At 52.2% G+C, this 19,630-nt stretch overlaps 1 protein-coding gene across 1 annotated transcript; it reads left to right on the forward strand.

The window, feature by feature from the left end:
* Nucleotides 1-1,340: 1,340 nt before the first annotated feature.
* Nucleotides 1,341-13,006, forward strand: LOC129201180 (electroneutral sodium bicarbonate exchanger 1-like). The gene is made up of 22 exons (XM_054812330.1): nt 1,341-1,455; nt 1,922-2,057; nt 2,267-2,427; nt 2,919-3,107; nt 3,245-3,333; nt 3,454-3,611; nt 3,970-4,057; nt 4,539-4,685; nt 4,869-4,960; nt 5,463-5,637; nt 5,771-5,904; nt 6,579-6,824; nt 6,931-7,036; nt 7,949-8,110; nt 8,826-8,939; nt 9,263-9,424; nt 10,011-10,262; nt 10,991-11,059; nt 11,544-11,717; nt 11,817-11,954; nt 12,325-12,422; nt 12,919-13,006. Exons 1-22 carry the CDS (start codon nt 1,356-1,358, stop codon nt 13,004-13,006), a joined length of 3,078 nt encoding a protein of 1,025 aa, XP_054668305.1. The 5' UTR covers nt 1,341-1,355.
* The last annotated feature ends 6,624 nt before the right edge of the window (nt 13,007-19,630 follow it).

Below are 19,630 nucleotides of genomic sequence, written 5' to 3' on the forward strand. Positions count from 1 at the left end.
GAATTTGGGGGATAAAAAGCAGATTTCACGTTAGTGTTTGCAGCTTAAATCGTAACAAGTTATTTATTTTCTGGCTTTGGGTTTGTTGTTTTTTTTTTTAATTAAGTCTTTTTGATTAATGCATCATTATTAGTACAACGGGCAGCATCTGCCAGCGCAGCGTTTGAAGTTTTATTTTAAATTATGGGTTTGGTTCTTTTGGGCTGTTTCCCAGTGCCCGGTGTAGCTCTTGCTTCTTGAATTTCGTCCAACAGCCCTGACAGTTCCCCAAGTTTTCTTGGTGTTTTGCTCTTCTTCAAACTTCGGTTTCAGAAATCGAGCAACTGGGTGCAAATCTCGGAGGGGTTTTTTGGGGGTTTTTTTTGTGTTTGAACGATGCTACGGGCTGTTTTATTGGGTTATGGGAAGAGAAACCTCCTCCAAGTCCGTGCTTTTAGGGCTGTGCCTGGAGGAGGAGGCACGCGGAGGCGTGATGCTCGTGGATTTGGGTGGACGCGGGGGTGGACGATGGCCGGGAGGACGTAAGGGAGCTCTGCACAACTTTTCCCTTCTCATTTCTAAACAGGGAGATGACGAAGAGGCAGTGATTGACCAAGGAAGAACGAGCAACGTCGTCAATATTCACTATGAGAAGGAGGAGTTGGAAGGTGAGTCTCTGCTGAGATCCCGGTAGAGGAGCCGCCAGCCCAGCGCCTTTTCCTGTCGCACAAAGTCCCTGCGACGTCCCTTGCTTGGCGTACGCGTCACGTGCAGCAAAACGTGGCGTGCTTCTAAATAAATAAGCACAGTTCTTTTCACCTTTTTTAACGTGACGGCTTTTAAACAGAGGGAGAAAGCCCCCGTGGAGGCCATGGTGTGAGTTTTAGCCACGGGGCTCTCCAAGCCGGGAGCATAATTTGACGGCTGCAGACTCAGGGCTGTGGTTTTCTTTTTTTTTGTTCTGGAGTTCATTATCATGGGACTGATTTGATCTTCTCTTGTCGCCTTGCGCCATACAAAGATTTTCAAAATAATTACCTTTTGTTGCTGCTCAACGAGCAATTCTGAGCGTTGTCCAGCTGAAGCTGGACTTTGAGAAGAGGTTGGATACTTTCAGGGCATTTTAGATGATCGGGAACCATCACTTGTTGTTGCTCTCTCGTTGCAAAGTTTGAGTAAAATAGGCTTGGGAAAAAAGGGCAGGTCTGTGACGTTCAGGGATCCAGTTAAAAGAAAATTAAGAGAAGTTGATGTTTCCTCCTGGGATGGCTGCACTGATTTAATTGCAGCATCTGCGTCAAGTGTCTCCGCGGTATCGAGAACGATGCAAACGCCGCTTTTTCGCAGGCCACCGGACCCTGTACGTGGGCGTGCGGATGCCGCTGGTGAGGCAAAGCCACCGGCATCACCGTCCCCACAGCCAGAAGCATCGGGAACGGGAGAAGGACTCTGCCCCGACGGAGCAGGGCTACCACTGTAAGTCCCGCCGCAGCGTTCACTGAACTCCTCGGGGCTACGTGGGTGCTGGGGTCTTCTGCAAGCAGGTCCCCGTGCCGGTTTGAGTGGCTTGCTGTTCCTCCGAGGGAAAGCGGCATCATTTAGCAGGACCCTCTCTCTTTTCCCAAACTTTCCTCTTTCTTCTCTTTTTTTTTTTTTTTTATTTTTTTTTAAGACAGTTAAATGCATAAAGGATTTAGGCTCGCCTTCCTCAGAGGGATCCTGGCTTTAAAAATGGAACTGTGGGGAAGGGAAGGTGCCCATGCTTATGCAGAGGTGGATTAGATGCTTCTCCTTCTCTGGGGCTCTGTGCAAGCCTGGACAGAGCCAGGGCAGAGGGGCCAGCCCGATGTTTATGGTGCCGATCGATGCCCGCTTTGCCTATGAGCGTGACGGGCCGTATTCGGGCACGGTAACGGGACGGGGCTTTGCCTTCTGCCCCCAGACACTCCGTCCCAGCGAGTGCAGTTCATCCTCGGGACCGAGGAGGACGAGCAGCACGTTCCCCATGACTTGTTCACCGAGCTGGATGAGATCTGCGTGAAAGAGGGTGAAGATGCCGAGTGGAAGGAAACGGCAAGGTAAATCCCCGCTGCCGGCCGCGGTGGGAGAGGAGTCCCCTCGCCGGCAGCGCCCGCGGGCTCTGCTTTCCGCTCTCCGGGACTTTGGCAAAGCTTTTGCAGGTGCCGATGCGAGGAGCCTTCTCTCGCCGCCCTGTAGCTCTGTTAAAGGGGTTGCGGAGCTGAGGCCGTTTCCTCGCAATGGGGCTGATCGCGCCTGATGTCCGCAGGTGGCTGAAGTTTGAGGAGGACGTGGAAGACGGCGGCGAGCGCTGGAGCAAGCCCTACGTGGCCACGCTGTCCTTGCACAGCCTCTCTGAGCTGAGGAGTTGCATCATCAACGGGACGGTGCTGCTGGACATTTGTGCCAACAGCATCGAAGAGATTGCAGGTACCGCGGGCGCCGCGTCTCTGCGGGAACGGCCGAGCTCGGTTTGCCGCGGTGCCCTCCGCTCCCGAATCAAACCCTGCCCCAACGGCGCGTCCTTTTCCAGAAACCCCGCTGTGTTTTTAAGTTGGTTTTGGATGCAGGCTGGGCGTGCAACAGTCACACCAGCTTTTTCTGGTGTGTTTTTTCCATTTTTTTTTTTTGAATGTGTAGAGTCAGACAGAAAGGCCAGACGGGGCAAGAAAATTGCATTATTTCGAATGGGAAATAATTATCTTAGCAGAGTGATGAATAAGCACTTTGCTCGTGTTTTTTAGCAAAAGAAACTTCTTGCTTTCGCTGCAAAGGCTGAACTGTATTAAAATGTCTTGCTAAGCAAGGCTGGGCCTGTGTCAGGGGATCCTGCGTGGCACAGCCTTCCCCCGGGGGCTTCGGGGCTTGGGACCTGGGGGGGTTTCTGCTCTGACGGCTTCGTTTCCCTTTGCCATCCCCAGATATGATCCTGGGCCCGCAAGACCAGTCCACGGAGTTTGACGAGCACGTGCGGGCAAAAGTTCGAGAAGTCCTACTGAAGAAGCATCACCATCAGAATGAGAAGAAAAGAAACAACCTTCTTCCCATCGTCCGCTCGTTTGCTGATGTGAGCAAGAAGCAGTCAGACCTGCACCTCCTTGACAAGCCAGGTGAGGGTTCCTGCAGGGTTTGGCACCAGGTGAGGGTTCCTGCAGGGCTCTGGTCCCATTCGACTTGTCCTGGCAGAGGAGAAGCATCCCAATTGCTCCTTGTCCGTCTTTCTGAGTGTCTTTCTTTTTCCTACCAGCCCAAACACTCACCCCTCATCCTTCTCCTACCACTGCAGAAGCTAAAAATGGGGTGAACCACGAGAGCAACGCGATGGACTTAAGCAAGGTGAGACGCTCGTAGCTATCTTATGCCTTTAGGGCCAGATTTGGTCTTGCAAATTTGGCTGCAGAGTGCTGAGGGCTTTGCTTTTGGGGTATTTGCCTGAAAATCGCTTGTTGTGCCTAGGCGCAGCTGCATTTCATGAAGAAAATTCCCACCGGGGCTGAAGCATCCAACGTGCTCGTAGGAGAGCTGGATTTCCTTCGCCAGCCCATCGTGGCATTTGTCCGCCTGACCCCGGCTGTCCTCCTCTCGGGCATGACGGAAGTTCCCATCCCAACAAGGTCTGAACGAGAAGCACAAAGATTTTATTTCAAAAAACCCCCACCCAACGAAAGAACATCAAGGTGCATGCATCAGTTTGGCGTCCCAAGGGAACAAGGGCAGGGGGAGCGAGGACATTTCTCCCACTCGCATCCCTTCCCTGCTGTGTCTTTCAAACCCCTTGGCCAATTTTAATGAAAATTGGCCCAAAAATTAAATTTGCCATCGGTTTTGGTGAATTTCAAATTCCTGGCGGAGTCGGTGAGCCTACGTGTCCCCTCTGGAGCTGCGCTCGGGGCTGGGGGCTCCCAGGGATTTCCTTGGGTGTCCTTTGAGCAAGGACACGTTCTTCTCGCTCATTGTGTTTTTCTTGCCCAGGTTCCTGTTTGTTTTGCTTGGACCAGAAGGCAAAGCCCATCAGTACCATGAGATCGGCAGGTCCATGGCTACTATCATGACGGATGAGGTGCGAGAAGAGAGAATTCCGGGTCATTTTTGGTTTTCTTCACCTCTCTGCAGTAGTGAGGAAGAGGATTTGCTTCCCAACTGCCCACAGCTCTCCAGATAGCCCACCCCTCGTTCACACGCCGAAGCAAACGCACGGATTTGTATCACCCCACCTCTTGGAGGTTGAAATCCCACCCGGTGTGCATCCTGCACCTCCCCGGGGTCCCCAGCACCCTGTCCCCAGTGGTGGCATTGCCAGGGCCAGTGAAACTTCCCCGCTTTAAGCAAAAGGGTATGGTGTGCCATGAGGGATGGGGACCTCGTGGAGGAGATGATTACAAGTACTGTGATGGACAGATTTTTCCATTTGGGGGAATATTTCCTGCCATTACAAGCAGGAAATTTGGGGAAAATGATCTTGCATTTAGCCAGGAGCTTACTGTAGTGCTTAGGACATCGGAGATGGGTTGTCCTCTGAGCAGGTTGTCTCCTGTCGGCAGGTTTTCCGTGACGTTGCCTATAAAGCCGAGAACCGGGCTGACCTCGTGGCCGGCATCGACGAGTTTCTGGATCAGGTCACGGTCTTGCCGCCAGGAGAATGGGATCCATCGATCCGAATCGAGCCCCCGAAAAACGTCCCTTCGCAGGTGGGTGCTGCGGCGGAGGGAGGCGCGAGGGGGACGGGCAGGCCGGCGGCCGGCCGGCCGGGGATGCTGTTCTGGGACCCAGATTCACCAGGTCCCAGTTTGACGCAGTCACATACCCAGACCAGAAGCCCAACAAGCCAGTGGTTACGAATCCATAGCTTTGGCTTATTTCCTTTTTAACAGGGAAAAAGGAAGATGCCAGGAGCTCTCGATGACAGTGCTTCTCACAGCAAGCCAGAGAAACACAGTGGTCCTGAACTGGAGCGCACGGGAAGGTGTGAGCTTTAATAGTTTGTGGGGTTTGTTGTTTGTTTTTTTTTTTTCTCTTTGCCTCTAGAATCGGAGCGTGCACCTTCCCTTGTAGCAGTTTTCTGGGGTTAGTTGGTTCAGTGAAGGGGCTTCACATTACCAGCTCGGTCCCCTGGGCTGGGCAGGTGAGATCTGGGCAGCTGGGCTCAGCCACAGCACCACTGCAGACAGATTTTCTTGATTTGGGGTGGAAGCAGCTGTGTAAATACCTCCAGGGAGAGCTCTGCTGCTTCTCCAAGCAAGGGACAGTTGCAGTAAGAGGGGATGGGCTTTCAGGTTTGGTCCTTTTTCTTTTTGTTGGAGGGGTTTTTTGTGCTTGCTTGGTTTCTGCCGGGTATAAAACGGCCGAAGGAGACTGCTGCTGGTTAGCAATGAAGGTTACTGTCTGCTTGGGCTTGTCCTTCTGCAGCAAAACCCCCTCTGTGTGGTCTTGCAGGGAAACAGTCTATTTGTTTTTCCTTCCTCCAGGCTCTTTGGAGGTTTGATCCTGGACGTGAAGCGCAAAGCCCCGTGGTTCTGGAGCGACTTTCGGGATGGTCTGAGCCTGCAGTGTCTGGCGTCCTTCCTCTTCCTCTTCTGTGCCTGCATGTCCCCTGTCATCACCTTCGGGGGACTGCTGGGGGAGGCGACCGACGGCCACATCGTGAGCAGCTCTCTTGGGTGGCGTGGGGGAGCGCAAAACTCATGCAAAATCTTCGCTGCAGTGAATTTGCTTTGGGTTTTTTCTTCTTTTTCCCATTGATTTATTTCCTCGCTGCTGCCTCTTCCCTGGACAGAGTGCCATGGAGTCACTGCTGGGCGCATCCATGACCGGCGTGGTGTATTCCCTCTTTGCTGGCCAACCTCTCACCATCCTCGGCAGCACTGGACCCGTCCTCGTGTTCGAAAAGATCCTCTACAAATTCTGCAAGTAAGGCCGGCTGCCGCGGCCGAGTGCCGCGAGAGCCTTCAGGAGGCAGTGGTGGAGAAAAGATGTTTTTCTCGTCTTTTTCTCAGTGAGAGTTGTTAGATTTCAGTTGTTTTCTGTGTCGCAGACGTTGCACGCTGCTGCTTTAGTATGTGATGGTGCAAGAGCCCTTGGTCTCTGAAGGATGGATGAGGTTGTTTGGGGTTTTTAGGGTTAAAATGAAGCAGGAAGAGGAGAAGCCATAAGGATGGGGATCCTTGTGTTGTGATGAGTTTGATGTGAGATGAGACACCCTGATTGCAATTCAATTTATTCTTCAGCCCCAGCTTGCTGGTAGCAGGTGACTGGGTGCAAAATCAGCCGGGGTTTTGGTGTTAGGGCATGGGGGTGATGTGGGAGGACACCACCTTCCACAAAGGGCCCTGACCTCAATTAGCCTCCAAGGCCTTAACACAAGCTAATTGTTAAATAACAATCATGAAATAATTGGCCTCTCCTCCTGCAGGTCCGCACCCTGCACCGCAGCCCCAAGGCTGTCTGTAGTAGGACATGGAAAGTGCATTTACCATCTGCAGCCTTGACGTGCTCCTAAATTGCTCGTGATTTTCCCCGAAGGAAGGCACGGCTCGGCGCCTCTTCCTGGCCTTTCCAGCCTTTGTTTGATTTTGGTTTCCCAGGGAGTACGCGCTCTCCTATCTCTCTCTGCGGGCCTGCATCGGGCTGTGGACTGCCTTCTTCTGCATAGTGCTGGTGGCCACCGACGCCAGCTGTTTGGTGTGCTACATCACCCGCTTCACCGAAGAAGCCTTCGCCTCCCTCATCTGCATCATCTTCATCTACGAGGCTCTGGAGAAGCTGAGTCACCTGCGAGAGACCTACCCTGTGCACATGCACAGCAAGCTCGACTTCCTCACCGTCTACTAGTGAGTTTTTTTTTTCCTCCTAAAAGGCTGCTGCCCCTTGGCAGGAGCTCAGGGCTGCACCTCTGTTGCCTTTCCCTCACCCTCGTCTTGGCTTTTCTCCTCCCAGCTGTAAGTGTGAGGCACCAAGCCATCCCAGCAACGCAACCCTGCGTTTCTGGGAGAGCAACGAGATCGACGTGTCTGGCATCGCCTGGGAAAACCTCACGGTGACTGTAAGTGCCCCAAGCCACTACTTCCGCGGCCGCGGGGTCCAGGGGCGTTCACATTTTGCAAAAGTCAGAGCCCTTCGGGTGATGAGGGGCTTCAGACTGTGCTAGTGCTGCTCTGCAAAGGCATTCTTTAAATCTAACGTGTGGTTTTAACCCGCTTGGTCCTGGGAAGGAGAGTCCACCTTGTCCCCCCAACATCGTGGGTAATAACTGTCCTCCTTGACCCTGTCGCAGGACAATTTTTCTGACCAGGAGCAAGGTTAAGTGGGTGGTTTGATTCTTGTAGAAGTTGGAGGACTTAAGTTCCTGCTTGAAGGTAGTCCTTAGCTTCCTTACTTGGTTCCTAAGAACTCCAGTCCTTGCTTGCTTACTCAGCACTGTCTGTAGGTCCATGCATAAATTTGCACGTCTGAGCAGCCTCTCGGGCTGCTGTTGCTGGAAGCAAAGCCCAGGCATAGGATGGGAGGCTCTTCAGGACATCTTCATCCCCTCTTGGCCGTGTCCTGGGAGCCCTTCGCTGGGAAGGGACGATTCGTCTCTTCTCCTTTCCTTCCGCGGCTGTCTTAGCCCTCCTTCCCTGCTCCCTCTTTCTCTATCCCCAAGAACTTCCAGTGTTTCCTTCCCCTCTTGGCGTCTTCTTCAGCCACGGTTGCCTGCCATTCGAGCGGAGGATGTGCCATGGGTCTGTGATATGGTGTCCCATCACATCTCGCCTCTCCGCTCTCCTCTGTGCGGTTCGATGTGTCACTTGTTCAGCTGCTGCTCATTCAATATAAATCTCCGTCAGCAGCAGCAGCAGCAGCAGCAGTTACAAGGTCATGGATCTTGGACCAAGATCCTCAAAAGCCCCGAGTTATCCCAGGTTTCCTTGCCGCACGTGCACTACCTTTGTGTCCTGACGCTCTGTTTCTCCAGGAATGTCGGTATTTGCATGGAGAGTTTCACGGACCTGCCTGTGGACGCAATGGCCCCTACGCGCCTAATGTCCTCTTCTGGTGCTGCATCCTCTTCTTCTCCACCTTTGTCCTGTCGAGCTTCTTGAAGAAGTTTAAAAGCAGCCGTTACTTCCCAACCAGAGTAGGTAGAAGATGGTGGCCGGCAGCAGTCTCCACACTCATTTCCCAAAATGGCTTTCCCGGAGCGCTAAGCAGTATTTGCCACCGCTTGGTCAAGCTGGGAAACATTGACCTTGAAGGCCAAACTCTCCAGCAGCTTGGATGTCCCTCCCTCGTTTCCATGAGTGCTAAACGACCGTGGCGTTTCCCACCTGCCTCGCGACCTGCCCCCGAGCGATATTTTGCTCAGGCAGTGGGAAAAGAGGTCTTCCAAAGTTGTGGGGGTTTATTTGCCTTTTTTTTTTTTTTTTTTTTTTAACCTTCTGTGCATTATGCTCAAGGGGAAAGTTGGTTCAAATGAGGAGCTGCCATAGGAAAAGACACTTTTTCTTCCTTTTGAGGAACATACGATGCCTCAGTGCGCCTTATTCCCATTTTAGCTGTGAGCGTGGCTGCAGTGGCAGCCATCTGCTTCCTTATTTTTTAATATTTTTTTTACTTAAGGTTTGAATTCAAACAACCCTCTTCCACCTAATTAAACTCTTTTTTTATTGTCTGACACCATCTCTCACAGAGACAAGCACAGCAACAGTAGCTAACCAAGGGATTTGGCTGCATGTCCTCAGAGTGGTGGGATTTTGTTAACCAGCCTTAATGTTGTTGATGTCTCTCATTTTTCCATCTCATGTTGCGGCCCCCTTTGCGATGCCCCTTTCAGCTCTGGTTTCTTGCCCCAGGTGCGGTCCACAATAAGTGACTTTGCTGTTTTCCTCACCATCGTCATCATGGTGCTCATTGACTTCATGACTGGGATCCCGTCACCGAAGCTCCACATCCCCCATATGTTCAAGGTAGGGGGGGTGTTGTGGCACGGAGCGGGTTTCACCGGGGCAGGACAGGGCTGAGTCTGGAGGAGATGCTGGTGGTGTGACCATCTCCTCCTCCACCTCCAAGTGCATCGTTTCCTCCTGGAAATGAGAAGACAGCCCCAAAACTAGGTACCTGCAGGAGAAATAGCTACAGGTGCTTGCAAAGAGGATGCTGGCACTGCTGAGCCCCGGGGTGACGTGAAACCAGGGCTGGGAGATGCTGTGACACGGGGATGGAGGGGAAAATCCAAGCCGGTGAAGTAGCTGGGCTGGGAGACGAGGCTGATGTGTGTGCTTTGTTGCAGCCTACCAGAGACGACCGCGGGTGGTTCATCAACCCCATAGGACCCAACCCTTGGTGGACGGTGGTGGCTGCGCTCATCCCAGCTCTGCTTTGCACCATCTTGATATTCATGGACCAGCAGATCACGGCTCTTATCGTGAACAGGAAGGAGCACAGGCTGAAGGTAAGGGGCTGCAGGAGACAACCCCATCCCCAACGCGCTCTGGGCTGCAGGTACGGGGAGAAGCTCCAATTCCAAATGCCTTGTGAAGGCATTGGTTTGGAACAACGTCAGGCAGCGTGGCAAGATGGTCTCCTGGCTTAATGATGACACAGGGAGCAAACGACAACAGGGGAGTTCAGATGAGCAATCTTTCGGAGGAGCATATTAAGCTTAGAGCGTTGTAGAAGCACGCTTTTGTTTTAAAATGTCAGCAGCAGCTGGGGAACGAATCATTTTGATGTGCTGCCAGGGATAACTGAGAGTCATATCTTACTCGCAAGTGGTAGAAATGTCTTTATGAATGAAAAATAGTAAGGTGGTTTTTTTGTTGAGAAGTAGATACAAACTCCCCAAATCCACTCTGCTGCTGGATTGTCATGCAAGGTGCTTGCGCAAAGACTGGATACATCCTTATTTGTTTCCAGTTCGTGTTTTAAATTTTCAAGACGTCGACTTGAGCTCAAACAGGGTTGTTTGGGTCTGACTTGCGACGTTGTCCTTGCTCTTGTCCCGTGAGATGCTCTGTTTCTTGTTTCGCTCCGCGCAGAAAGGATGCGGGTACCACCTGGACCTCTTCATGGTGGCCGTGATGCTGGGGGTGTGCTCCGTGATGGGGCTGCCGTGGTTTGTGGCTGCGACCGTCCTGTCCATCACCCACGTGAATAGCCTCAAAGTAGAGTCTGGCTGCTCAGCTCCAGGAGAACAGCCCAAGTTTCTGGGGATACGAGAGCAGAGAGTCACTGGCTTGATGATCTTTGTGCTCATGGGCTGCTCAGTCTTCTTCACTTCGGTGTTAAAGGTAAGAGGAAAATGGAAACCACCCAACAACCGCGAGCTTTTTGGAGGTTATGCAAAACTAGTCCCCTTTCTCCAGGCCTGAGTAGCTGTGGAGCAGAGGAGGAGGTGATCCCAAACCTTGGGGCTCGATCCGTGGTGGGAACCACCCTCGGTTGCACTTTCCAGCCCTTCAGACCCCAGTTTGGCACGCTCGAGCCAAGCGAGCAAGCCAACTGCTTGGATTTTCAGATGTCTTTCAGGCCCACCCGTGTTTATGGGTTACGATGAAGCGTATTTAGAGCAGTACCTCTGCTCTTTCAACCAGGCAGCACGTTACCGGTTGCAATTTGTTCCCCCAGATGCCTCGGAACAGCCGTTCCCAGTAGCTAAACGCGCTGAAATCGTCCCCGTGGGCTTCCTTGCGTGTTGCCACAAGAACACGTACAAATGTTTTTCTACCGTCGCAGAACGCGGCATATGGTAGCATGGGCGAAATCACCTATTTTCCTCCAACCTTTCTGGAAAACAGGATTATTCTGATGAAGTGTAACTCAAAAGCTCAGCCTAAAGCAGAGCATTAAATCATTCGCACGCACAAAATCTCTGATGGTTAAAATGCGACACCTCTCTAACCCTGTGGAAGCTGGAAGGCTTTAGGCAATTTTAGGCAGGGACTGTAGAAGAGAGCGGTAATACTGAAAATGCAATTTGAAAACAAGAATGCACTAATTTCTGTATTTATTTTTGGAGTTTATACCAATGCCTGTGCTTTATGGCGTCTTTCTCTACATGGGTGTGTCGTCGCTCAGAGGAATTCAGGTACGGCCTCTTTTACAGCGTGTTGGGTCCCTGGTATTTCATCTCTATAGAAGCAGGTAAAAAAAGCAGTGGCATGGGGGGAAAAACCCCTCTCCGAAAGCAAGCGATCAAAATATTTTGTGTAAGAAAAAGATTGGAGGAGGCACAGGAGGTGTATAGGGCCGGGAGGACCGGGCAAGTTCAGGGCAGGTTACAGGAAAATGGGGGAATTCAGCGCGAAGGGAAGGCGATTTCTGTGGCTGGTGGAAATCCTTGCTGGGGGATTCAGCGTGCTGAGAAACGCTGAGAACAGAATAACGGGGAATAATTGCAGTTCGGTGGGCAGCTCTCGCGGGCAAGCCGGTTTATAGATGGAGCGGAGGGAAAATTGGGTGCTGCTCGCAGAGGAACGCGGTGGGATCCAGGATTTCTCATTGCAAGTGAGATCCTGAACACTCCCTCCGCGTCTCCCCGGGGCCAGAAACTTCTCACTGTTATTTTACAGTTCTTCGATCGCTTGAAGCTGTTTGGGATGCCGGCGAAACACCAGCCGGATTTCATCTACCTGCGGCACGTCCCCTTGCGAAAGGTGCATTGCTTCACCATGATCCAGCTGATCTGCCTCGTCCTGCTCTGGGCCATCAAGGTGTCGCGTGCCGCCATCATCTTCCCCATGATGGTAAGAGCCGGTGCTGCTCGGCGTCGGGGTGTTTGTAGCGTCGGAGCGAGCTGTGGCATCATCTCTGACCTCGCTGCATCTTCCCTCTTATTCGTGAAGGTTTTGGCTCTCGTTTTTGTCCGGAAAGTGATGGATTTCTGCTTCTCGAAGCGAGAGCTCAGCTTTCTGGATGACCTTATGCCAGAAAGCAAGCAGAAGAAGTTGGACGATGCCAAAAATGAAGCCAAAGAAGAAGAGGTGAAGCTTGCTGGGTGCTCGGGGCCGGGCGTCTCCCTCGGGCTGTGAGATTGCCTCTTTCTGCCACAGCTCGTCTTTAAATGTCGGGGCAAGATCAGAACTAAACAGAAACGGATCCTAATAGCCTGGATCACACATCGTAACCTTTTGTCCTAAATTAGCAGTGAGCTTAACACTTGACTAGAGGTATAATTTTAAAAATGAGTCCTATAATAAAGATTATTATTATTATTATTATACCCTGCTGCACTGATAGCTAAAGCTGCCGCAGGTCAGGAGGAGAGGACAGCGTGCAACGTCTTTACTGGGTGCTGAGTTTATCTCCGCTTTGATTAAAGACCGAGAACTTGATTTGTCCCTTTTCCGTCAGGAGTCCCAGAAGGTGATGGAAGCTGCTGCTGCAAATTGGGTTCAACTGAAAGTGGGGAAGACCAGCGACTTGGATATCCCACAGCAAAGCAGCGACAGGTAAAGTGCCACCAAGCGCCAGGACCCCCGGCAAGATTCGTTTGAAGGTGTTTGGCACCGTCTTTATCGAGCGTCCCTCGGTAAAGCGGTCCGCTCGGCGGGAAAATCAAATTTCTGGGCAGGGCTGCCGGAGGCGATGGCGGGGCTCTGCCCCTGCGCAGAGCGGCTGCACAACTCCCATTTAACCCCCAAAACTTGCATCATCAGTGACTTTAGGGTAGCAGGAGATCCTCATATTTAAGAAAGAGGTGGTGTAGGCACGACCTGTAGCAGCAGTGGCTTAGGAGCCCGCTCCAGGGCTAAACGCCAGCAAGAGCCTTTGCCTGGAGCTGTTGTTCTACAGGCTTGCCTCCCGCAACTCCTCATCCAGCAAAACCTCCGGTGCTTACGCTGAGCTTTGGTTCCCCGGGCCCCCCTGGTCCTCTTGCTGGTGCTAACGCACTTGGCGGCAGCAGTTCCCGTAATCACGGATTGCGATGTAAAATATTTATTGCAGGACCGATCCTTCCGAGATTAATATCTGGGATGAAATGTCGAAAACGACCGTGTGGAAGACTCTCCCTATGAACACAGAAACAGTCTGAATTTGGGGAGGAAAAAGGTAAAGGACCGCATGCGAGCGTGACGAGACGCGCGCGTACGGTTTTCCCGTGCTTCGGCCGGCAATGCTGAGCAAACGAGCAGCGGCGAGGACGGTGGCACGCCAGCCAGCTCCTCTCTGCCGCGGTGGTCCCACGAACGGGGCTCAAACCCCATCATCCACTGATGATGCTCTCCCTTTTTTTTTTTTTCATTCTTCCCCCTCCCCAGTTTTCATGTTTAGGAATCTTGACTTTGAAGGAGAGGAGCGAGAACGTGACTCAGGGATGTGCCAACGCGGACACGGGGAGAAACTGCTTTTTTTTTTTCCAGTTGGAGGATTCCCATGAAAGCCATGCAGACGTCTTCAGTTATCCTTGGTGTGCTTCAGGCATTCAGTATCTCTAGACCAGCAAACTGAGGTGCACATCACGGTCAATGGGAGTTCGGTGTTGTTGAGCCTCCGGGCGTACGTGCGTGTGTTTGTTGCAGTTGCGTAGTGGTAGAGGGACTGCTACCGCTTTATCATTCAGTGCTATTTTTTTAATATCTAATTCCTCCTCTCCTTTCTCTTTTTTTTTCCAAATATAAACTCATGTTTATGTTCCAAATAGTTTTCTGTTATACTTGACGCCTTCTCCGTTTTCTTCTTTATCACGGCCGGGTTTTTGGTCTGGTTTGGGGTCCAGGCTTTCGTTCACTCCTACGTCCCTTACAGGTAGGAGAGGGATGTCCTCCCTGGCGGGGCAGCCTAAGGAGCGTCCGAGCAGTTGGGCTAAGGCGAAGGAACAGCGTTTGCTCCCTGCCCTCCAGTTTTACAGCATTTTACTTTATTTTAATTTTCATTTTTATTTTCTTTTTATTTTCTTTTTGACTTTTATTTTTCTTTTATTTTAATTTTTATTTTTTTATTTTTATTTTATTTTAATTTTATTTTTATTGTATTTATTTTCTTTTCCTTTGGCTCTGCCATCAGCCTGGAAGCTGCAAAATGCAGAAATGCCCCTTTCTTGTCCCCTGGCCGTAAACCGAATATAAGGGACCACTTAAAATCGAATACTTTGAATACAGCGTATGGTTTTGGGAACGGCCAGGTGAGACCTGGGGCTCTGCGTCCCTGGGCTGCCCCCCCGTTGTTCCTCCGCTTTCCTTCCTTTTACCTCCCTGGGACTCTAGGGGTTGGTTGTTTTGTTTTTTCTTTTTTCAGCCCTGTCCTTGCAAAGTCTTTTCTCTCGCAGGGTGGGACGAGCTGGGAGGAAAGCGGGAAGCTGCCTTCTCCTCCTCCCTCTCCCTGCCGCTTTGCAGGAACAAGCTGTTCAGCAGAGACGGTTCTCGTGCCCCCTTCACGTTTTGGGGGGGTCCTTGGGCTGCGGCGTCACCCCAGGCACATGCGGTCGAGTCGGGTGGCCCTGGAGCCTGGGAGGAGAGGACAACCCAGAAGAAAAGGTCCCCTTGCAGCCCTGCACCTTGCTGGGGGCTCAGCACCTGCTCCAGGCTCTTGGCGGCTGCGGCCGCTGCCCCGCGCCCAGCTGGGACGGGCGCACGAACCCTCCTGCCATCGGCTTCTCCCATCCGCCGCTGTAACCGCTTTGTGCATCAAACCGACCCAAAGTGACGTGCGGGTGGGGAAAAGAAAATGTGAAATGGCTCTGTAAGGGTGAGAGCGGCACATCACCGAGCAGGGCCAAAATCGGACGCTTTTACGGGATGGGGCTTTGCAAACCGTAGTTTGACGGTTGCCGGCACGGCGGGGTGACCGGTGGAGGGGGAGGAAACTGGTTTAGCTCTTCAAAAAGGAGGGGAGGCCAAAAAAAAAAAGGGGGGTGTGTGTGCTTGGAGGAAGGGAAAGGTGCAAAGCCTGGGTTTTCTCGCTGCTCTTCCTCCGTGCACCTCCCGTCCACGCTGCCTTCCTGTGCTGCTCCCCCGTGCCGTCCCTCCCTCCCCAGGGAGAAAAGGTCGCAGTGGGGGAGAGCCCTGAGCTCTCCACCAGTTGGAAAATAAACTTGAATTCCCGTGGAGGTAGAAGCGTTAAGCCGGTGACGGGCATGGGCGTGGAGCTGGGCGGTTGTGGTACCAGTCCCCTTGCTGCCCTGTCCCTAAATGAAATTATTTGGCTTCTCGTAGCGGCCAGTTTTTCTTTTGTCCTTGTTCTTTTCCGTAAGAGGAGAGCGCAGGGCTGGACTCGGCTCCCTCCTGGCAGGGGCCGGAGGCTGGGATTGTTCCCTGCGCGTGCCTGGCGTCTCTTTGGCTCGGAAAGAAAGAAAAGACAGAAACCCACCCGGGAAGGAAAACGGGGCCGGGTTGAACGAAGAGCTCCCCAGATCTCCCGGGAGCCCCTTCGAAAGAAGTTTCCTAAAATGTAGGTGCATGGAAATCCCTAAGGGGGGAAAAAAGATGTAAAAAGGTAATAAATAAGGTGCTGGCACTTTTTTTAAATTTTATTTCATTTTTTCCCCCCATGTGCTACATTTAGAAATACAGACACTATTTTTTCATTTTGGAGATGCTGAAATATATTTATTTTATGGTAAGAGATGCTCTAGTTTGGAAATGCTCCGTGTTGTAAATAAAACTGAGCGGGGGAGGGGGTTGGAATCCATCAAGCAAATCTGTGTTATTTATCACTTTGATTCTTTGTGTGTTTTGTTTTTTTTTGTTTTGTTTTAATTATTCTTTGATTGATTTTGGGTTCCTTCTGTAAAACTCAAATAATATAAATCTGTGTCGCCGTCTCGTGGGTCCCGTGCGTGAAGGGTTGATGTTGGCTGACGGGTCCACCCGCCTGAGCCGTGTCTGTCTGATTTTTCTCTTGTCACCCATTGAACGTAATGGGAAAAGAATATAATAAAAGTCTCGTGTGTCTTGCTGTGCCGCTCCCGAGTCTTTTAAAGGGAGGAGAGGAGTTGGAGGCATCTTTGGAGCTTTTTAAGGGGGGGTTTGGAGTGGGCAGCGCTGATTTGGGGGAAATCCATCTCCCTGGGATGTTGGGTCAGGAACCAACCGATTGGGGAAAGAGTTGAAATCAGTGGGTTTGGGGTTTTATTGATTTATGTAATTTAAAAAAAAAAATTCTTTTAATTTCTCTATGCAAGTGATGGCAATGAGCTCTGTGTTGCAGGAGGGAGGGGACAGCAGCATCACCCACGTCACCTCTGCCAGACCAGGGGTGTGCGGGGAGTTCAGAAATGGGACTTGGGGGGGTGAAGGTGTTGGTACAGGAGAGAAGTCGCCCCATCCAGAGTGAGCAGATCCTCCCCCCTGCCTATTTTGGCTTTTTTTTGGACCATTTGCAACACAATTAATTACCATTCAATCCAAAGGTTCTAGTTATCTTCCTTTTTTTTTTTTTTTTTTTTTTTAAATTTCTTTCCAAATCCCTTCTGGCACAGGTCTGTGGGGTCAGGCAGGTTCATCCCGATCACCCTTTTACCTAAAACTTGAGGAATTGAGAGAAAAATGGGGCACTTGAGCCAAGCCGGGGATCGGAGCCCGGTGCCTCAAAATCCCCCGGGACCAGCGGCGCGCGGGATCCCGATGGGATGCTCGGAAGCATTGGAGACGTCACCAACCGGCTGCCGGATTTAACAAAGGTTTTATTACGGTTTAGGGAAAGCCGCAGGATCTACAGCGCCCTCGGAGCTGTTAGAGAGAAAATGAAGCCGGAGAAATCCAGGTTTGAAGGGAAGGCTGATCCGCGGGTGCAAATTTTCGGAGGAGGTGACTGGGAAACACCGAAGGGATTGATTGATGCGGCTGCGTGTGATGGATAAATCCTTCCCGTGGAGCATCCCATCGCTGGCAGTGATGGACGGGTGCAACTATCCCCAGGCTGATGCTGCTGGAAAGCTGATGTTGCCGTTTAATTGTACCTTCAAAATAAAAAGCAAACAACCACCAAACAGTTTCACGGACTAGAAACTCCCCCTAACATCAGTTTAGGAGCTTGGGAACAGCGGATTTTCTCGTTCGCAAAGGAGCAAATGCTTTGCTTCGACAAGACCGCAACGTGGTAATATCCCCTGTAAATGCAAACGATCCCGCCGCGTTGAGACTGAAATGAAATGCAAAACGTCAGCACGGAGCACGGCAAGAACAAAACAGCCTCTTCCCATCGTAAATTATCAACTCTCCCCCAAAGCAGCTTAATTTTCCTTGTTTTATTTTATTACGAGTAAACACCAGAGAAGCCCCGTGAGCCAGCAAAAATGAGAAGCAGCGTCAGGCGTAGGAAGCCAGACTCTGACTTTGCACCACACCCGCTGATTTGTGGCTACGTTTTGAAATGATTCCTTTATTTGTTTTTAATGGGCCACGTCTGCTGTTTGGGCTGACTTACGTGAGCGGTGGGAACGCGGCCGGGAAGGGGACGCCACGGGGCTCCTCCTTCGGGGACCTCTTTGCGGAGCTGCCGAATATAAGAAAACAGGTGGAGAGAAAACTTCTAAAACTGCGTTATCGACTGGGATCGTGGCGTGGTGGGAGGTTATTTCCCAGCGTGGTCCCCTTCCCCTCTCCTCTTTTTACCTGTACCGCTTGGTGTTGATGAGCCAGTGCACAAAGTCCTTGGCCTTCATCTTGTCCAGGTAGCGGGTGAAGTCGCTGGTGAAGGTGCCTTCCGAGTGTCGCTTGATGTTGGAGGCGAAGCTTTGGGCGCTTTGGGATTCGTACGACTGCCATCTGCTCGGGAGAGGAGGATGGGGGAAGAAAATGTGGTTTAATGCACATGGTGGCATCCTGCATTGTCCCTGCGGGAGGTGCCCAGAGCGGGGGGTTGTGTCCTGTAAAGTACTTTACTGTGTGCAGCATCCTCCAGAAAAGCTCTAATAATAAAGAAAAATAATTTGCAGCCTCGGGAGGGTCTGCCAAGCCAGGCCAGGGTTGTCCCCGCCATCATATATACGCACTATCCTATCCCATATTATTTGCCCTACTCCTTGCTCGGCTGTGGTGGGTTCATGCCTGGGAGGGAGGGAGGGAGGGAGGGAGGGAGGGAGGGAGCGTGGTGCCGCCCCGAGGTTTAGATCAACCTCCTCCAGCTCCAGGACAGAGAGCTGACATTGGGGTCCCCCCCTTCCACAAATTCCCCCCGGCAGAAGATCCCCAAAGGATTTTCCTCCCACACAGCTGCCGGCATGGAGCGGGGCTCAGCACCCAGCCCAAATGTGTTGGGTTTGTGTGGCAAGGTTTTGGTAGCGGGGGGGGCTACAGGGGTGGCTTCTGTGAGAAGCTGCCAGAAGCTTCCCCTGTGTCTGACAGAGCCAATGGCAGCCGGCTCCAAGATGGACCCGCCCCTGGCCAAGGCCGAGCCAATCAGCGCCTCTGTGAGAACATATTTAAGAAGTAAAAAAAACCAGTTAGAGAGAGCTTTTGCAGCGGGAGAGAGGAGTGAGAAGATGTAAGAAACTCTGCAGACACCCAGGTCAGTGCAGAAGGAGGGGCAGGAGGTGCTCCAGGCACCGGAGCAGAGATCCCCCTGCAGCCCGTGGTGAAGGCCATGGTGAAGCAGGCTGTCCCCCTGCAGCCCATGGAGGAAGGATGAGGGGGTGCAGAGATTCCCCCTGCAGCCCATGGAGGAAGGATGAGGGGGTGTAGAGATTCCCCCTGCAGCCCGTGGAGGAAGGATGAGGGGGTGTAGAGATTCCACCTGCAGCCCGTGGAGGAAGGATGAGGGGGTGTAGAGATTCCCCCTGCAGCCCATGGAGGAAGGATGAGGGGGTGCAGAGATTCCACCTGCAGCCCGTGGAGGACCCCACGCCGGAGCAGGTGGAGGCACCTGAAGGAGGCCGTGGCCCGTGGGAAGCCCACGCTGGATCACGTTGCTGGCAGGACCTGTGGACCCGTGGAGAGAGGAGCCCACGCCGGAGCAGGTTTGCTGGCAGGACTTGTGACCCCGTGGGGGACCCACGCTGGAGCAGTTTGCTCCTGAAGGTCTGCACCCCGTGGGAGAGACCACGCTGGAGCAGTTCGTGAAGGACTGTAGCCCGTGGGAGAGGCTCCATGTAGGAGCAGGGGAACGATGAGAGGAGTCCTCCCCGTGAGGAGGAAGAAGCGGCAGACTCAAAGATTAATTAGAGTTGTACATTTTTTATCTTTGCTGGATGCCTTCGCAGTTCAGGGGGAGTAAAATGCCACCCCCCACCCCCCCTCATTTGCTGAAACTTTGGCTTTTGTTTGCCTGTCACCACGCACTTTCATTGCTCTGGTTTAAATTCTTTGGTGGCATCTCCGTGTGAGGCTCGCTGCGATTTCGGGGATGCTGTGGTGGCCGGGGAAGGGCGATGAGATGCTCGGAGCATCTCGCCACGGACCCGGAGGTCCCCACTTGTCCCGTTTCCTCCCACGTTTGCTCCTGAAGCTTTAAAACTTAATAATATAAAAGCAGCGGGGGATCTGAGCCGCCCCGTAACGGGTATTTTCCCAAGGGTTTGCGCCTCAGTCGTATGTTGGCAGCTTGTGCTGTGAAACACACCAAAACGCCGCTTATGCCTTTCGCCCCGGCGTTTACACCCCATTTCTCTCCTCCGGGTAGGTTTGGTTCAAAACAGAGCTGGTTTCTCCCCATCCACTAAGTTTTCCAAGCAGGATGAGTTTTGGGGTTGCGTGGCTTTAAATAACCGCCCATGCCCAAG

This window comes from Grus americana, unplaced genomic scaffold (genome assembly GCF_028858705.1).
Source record: "Grus americana isolate bGruAme1 unplaced genomic scaffold, bGruAme1.mat scaffold_82, whole genome shotgun sequence".
NCBI classification, from domain to species: Eukaryota; Metazoa; Chordata; class Aves; order Gruiformes; family Gruidae; genus Grus; species Grus americana.

What these genes read in the sequence shown, in the direction of transcription:
- LOC129201180 (XM_054812330.1), top strand. Translation starts at nt 1,356, where the DNA reads ATGCCGCTGGTGAGGCAAAGCCACCGGCATCACCGTCCCCACAGCCAG. An exon ending in GACGGAGCAGGGCTACCACT is followed by an intron (nt 1,456 to 1,921) that starts GTAAGTCCCGCC and finishes TTCTGCCCCCAG; the next exon opens with ACACTCCGTCCCAGCGAGTG. An exon ending in CGTCGCTCAGAGGAATTCAG is followed by an intron (nt 11,060 to 11,543) that starts GTACGGCCTCTT and finishes GTTATTTTACAG; the next exon opens with TTCTTCGATCGCTTGAAGCT.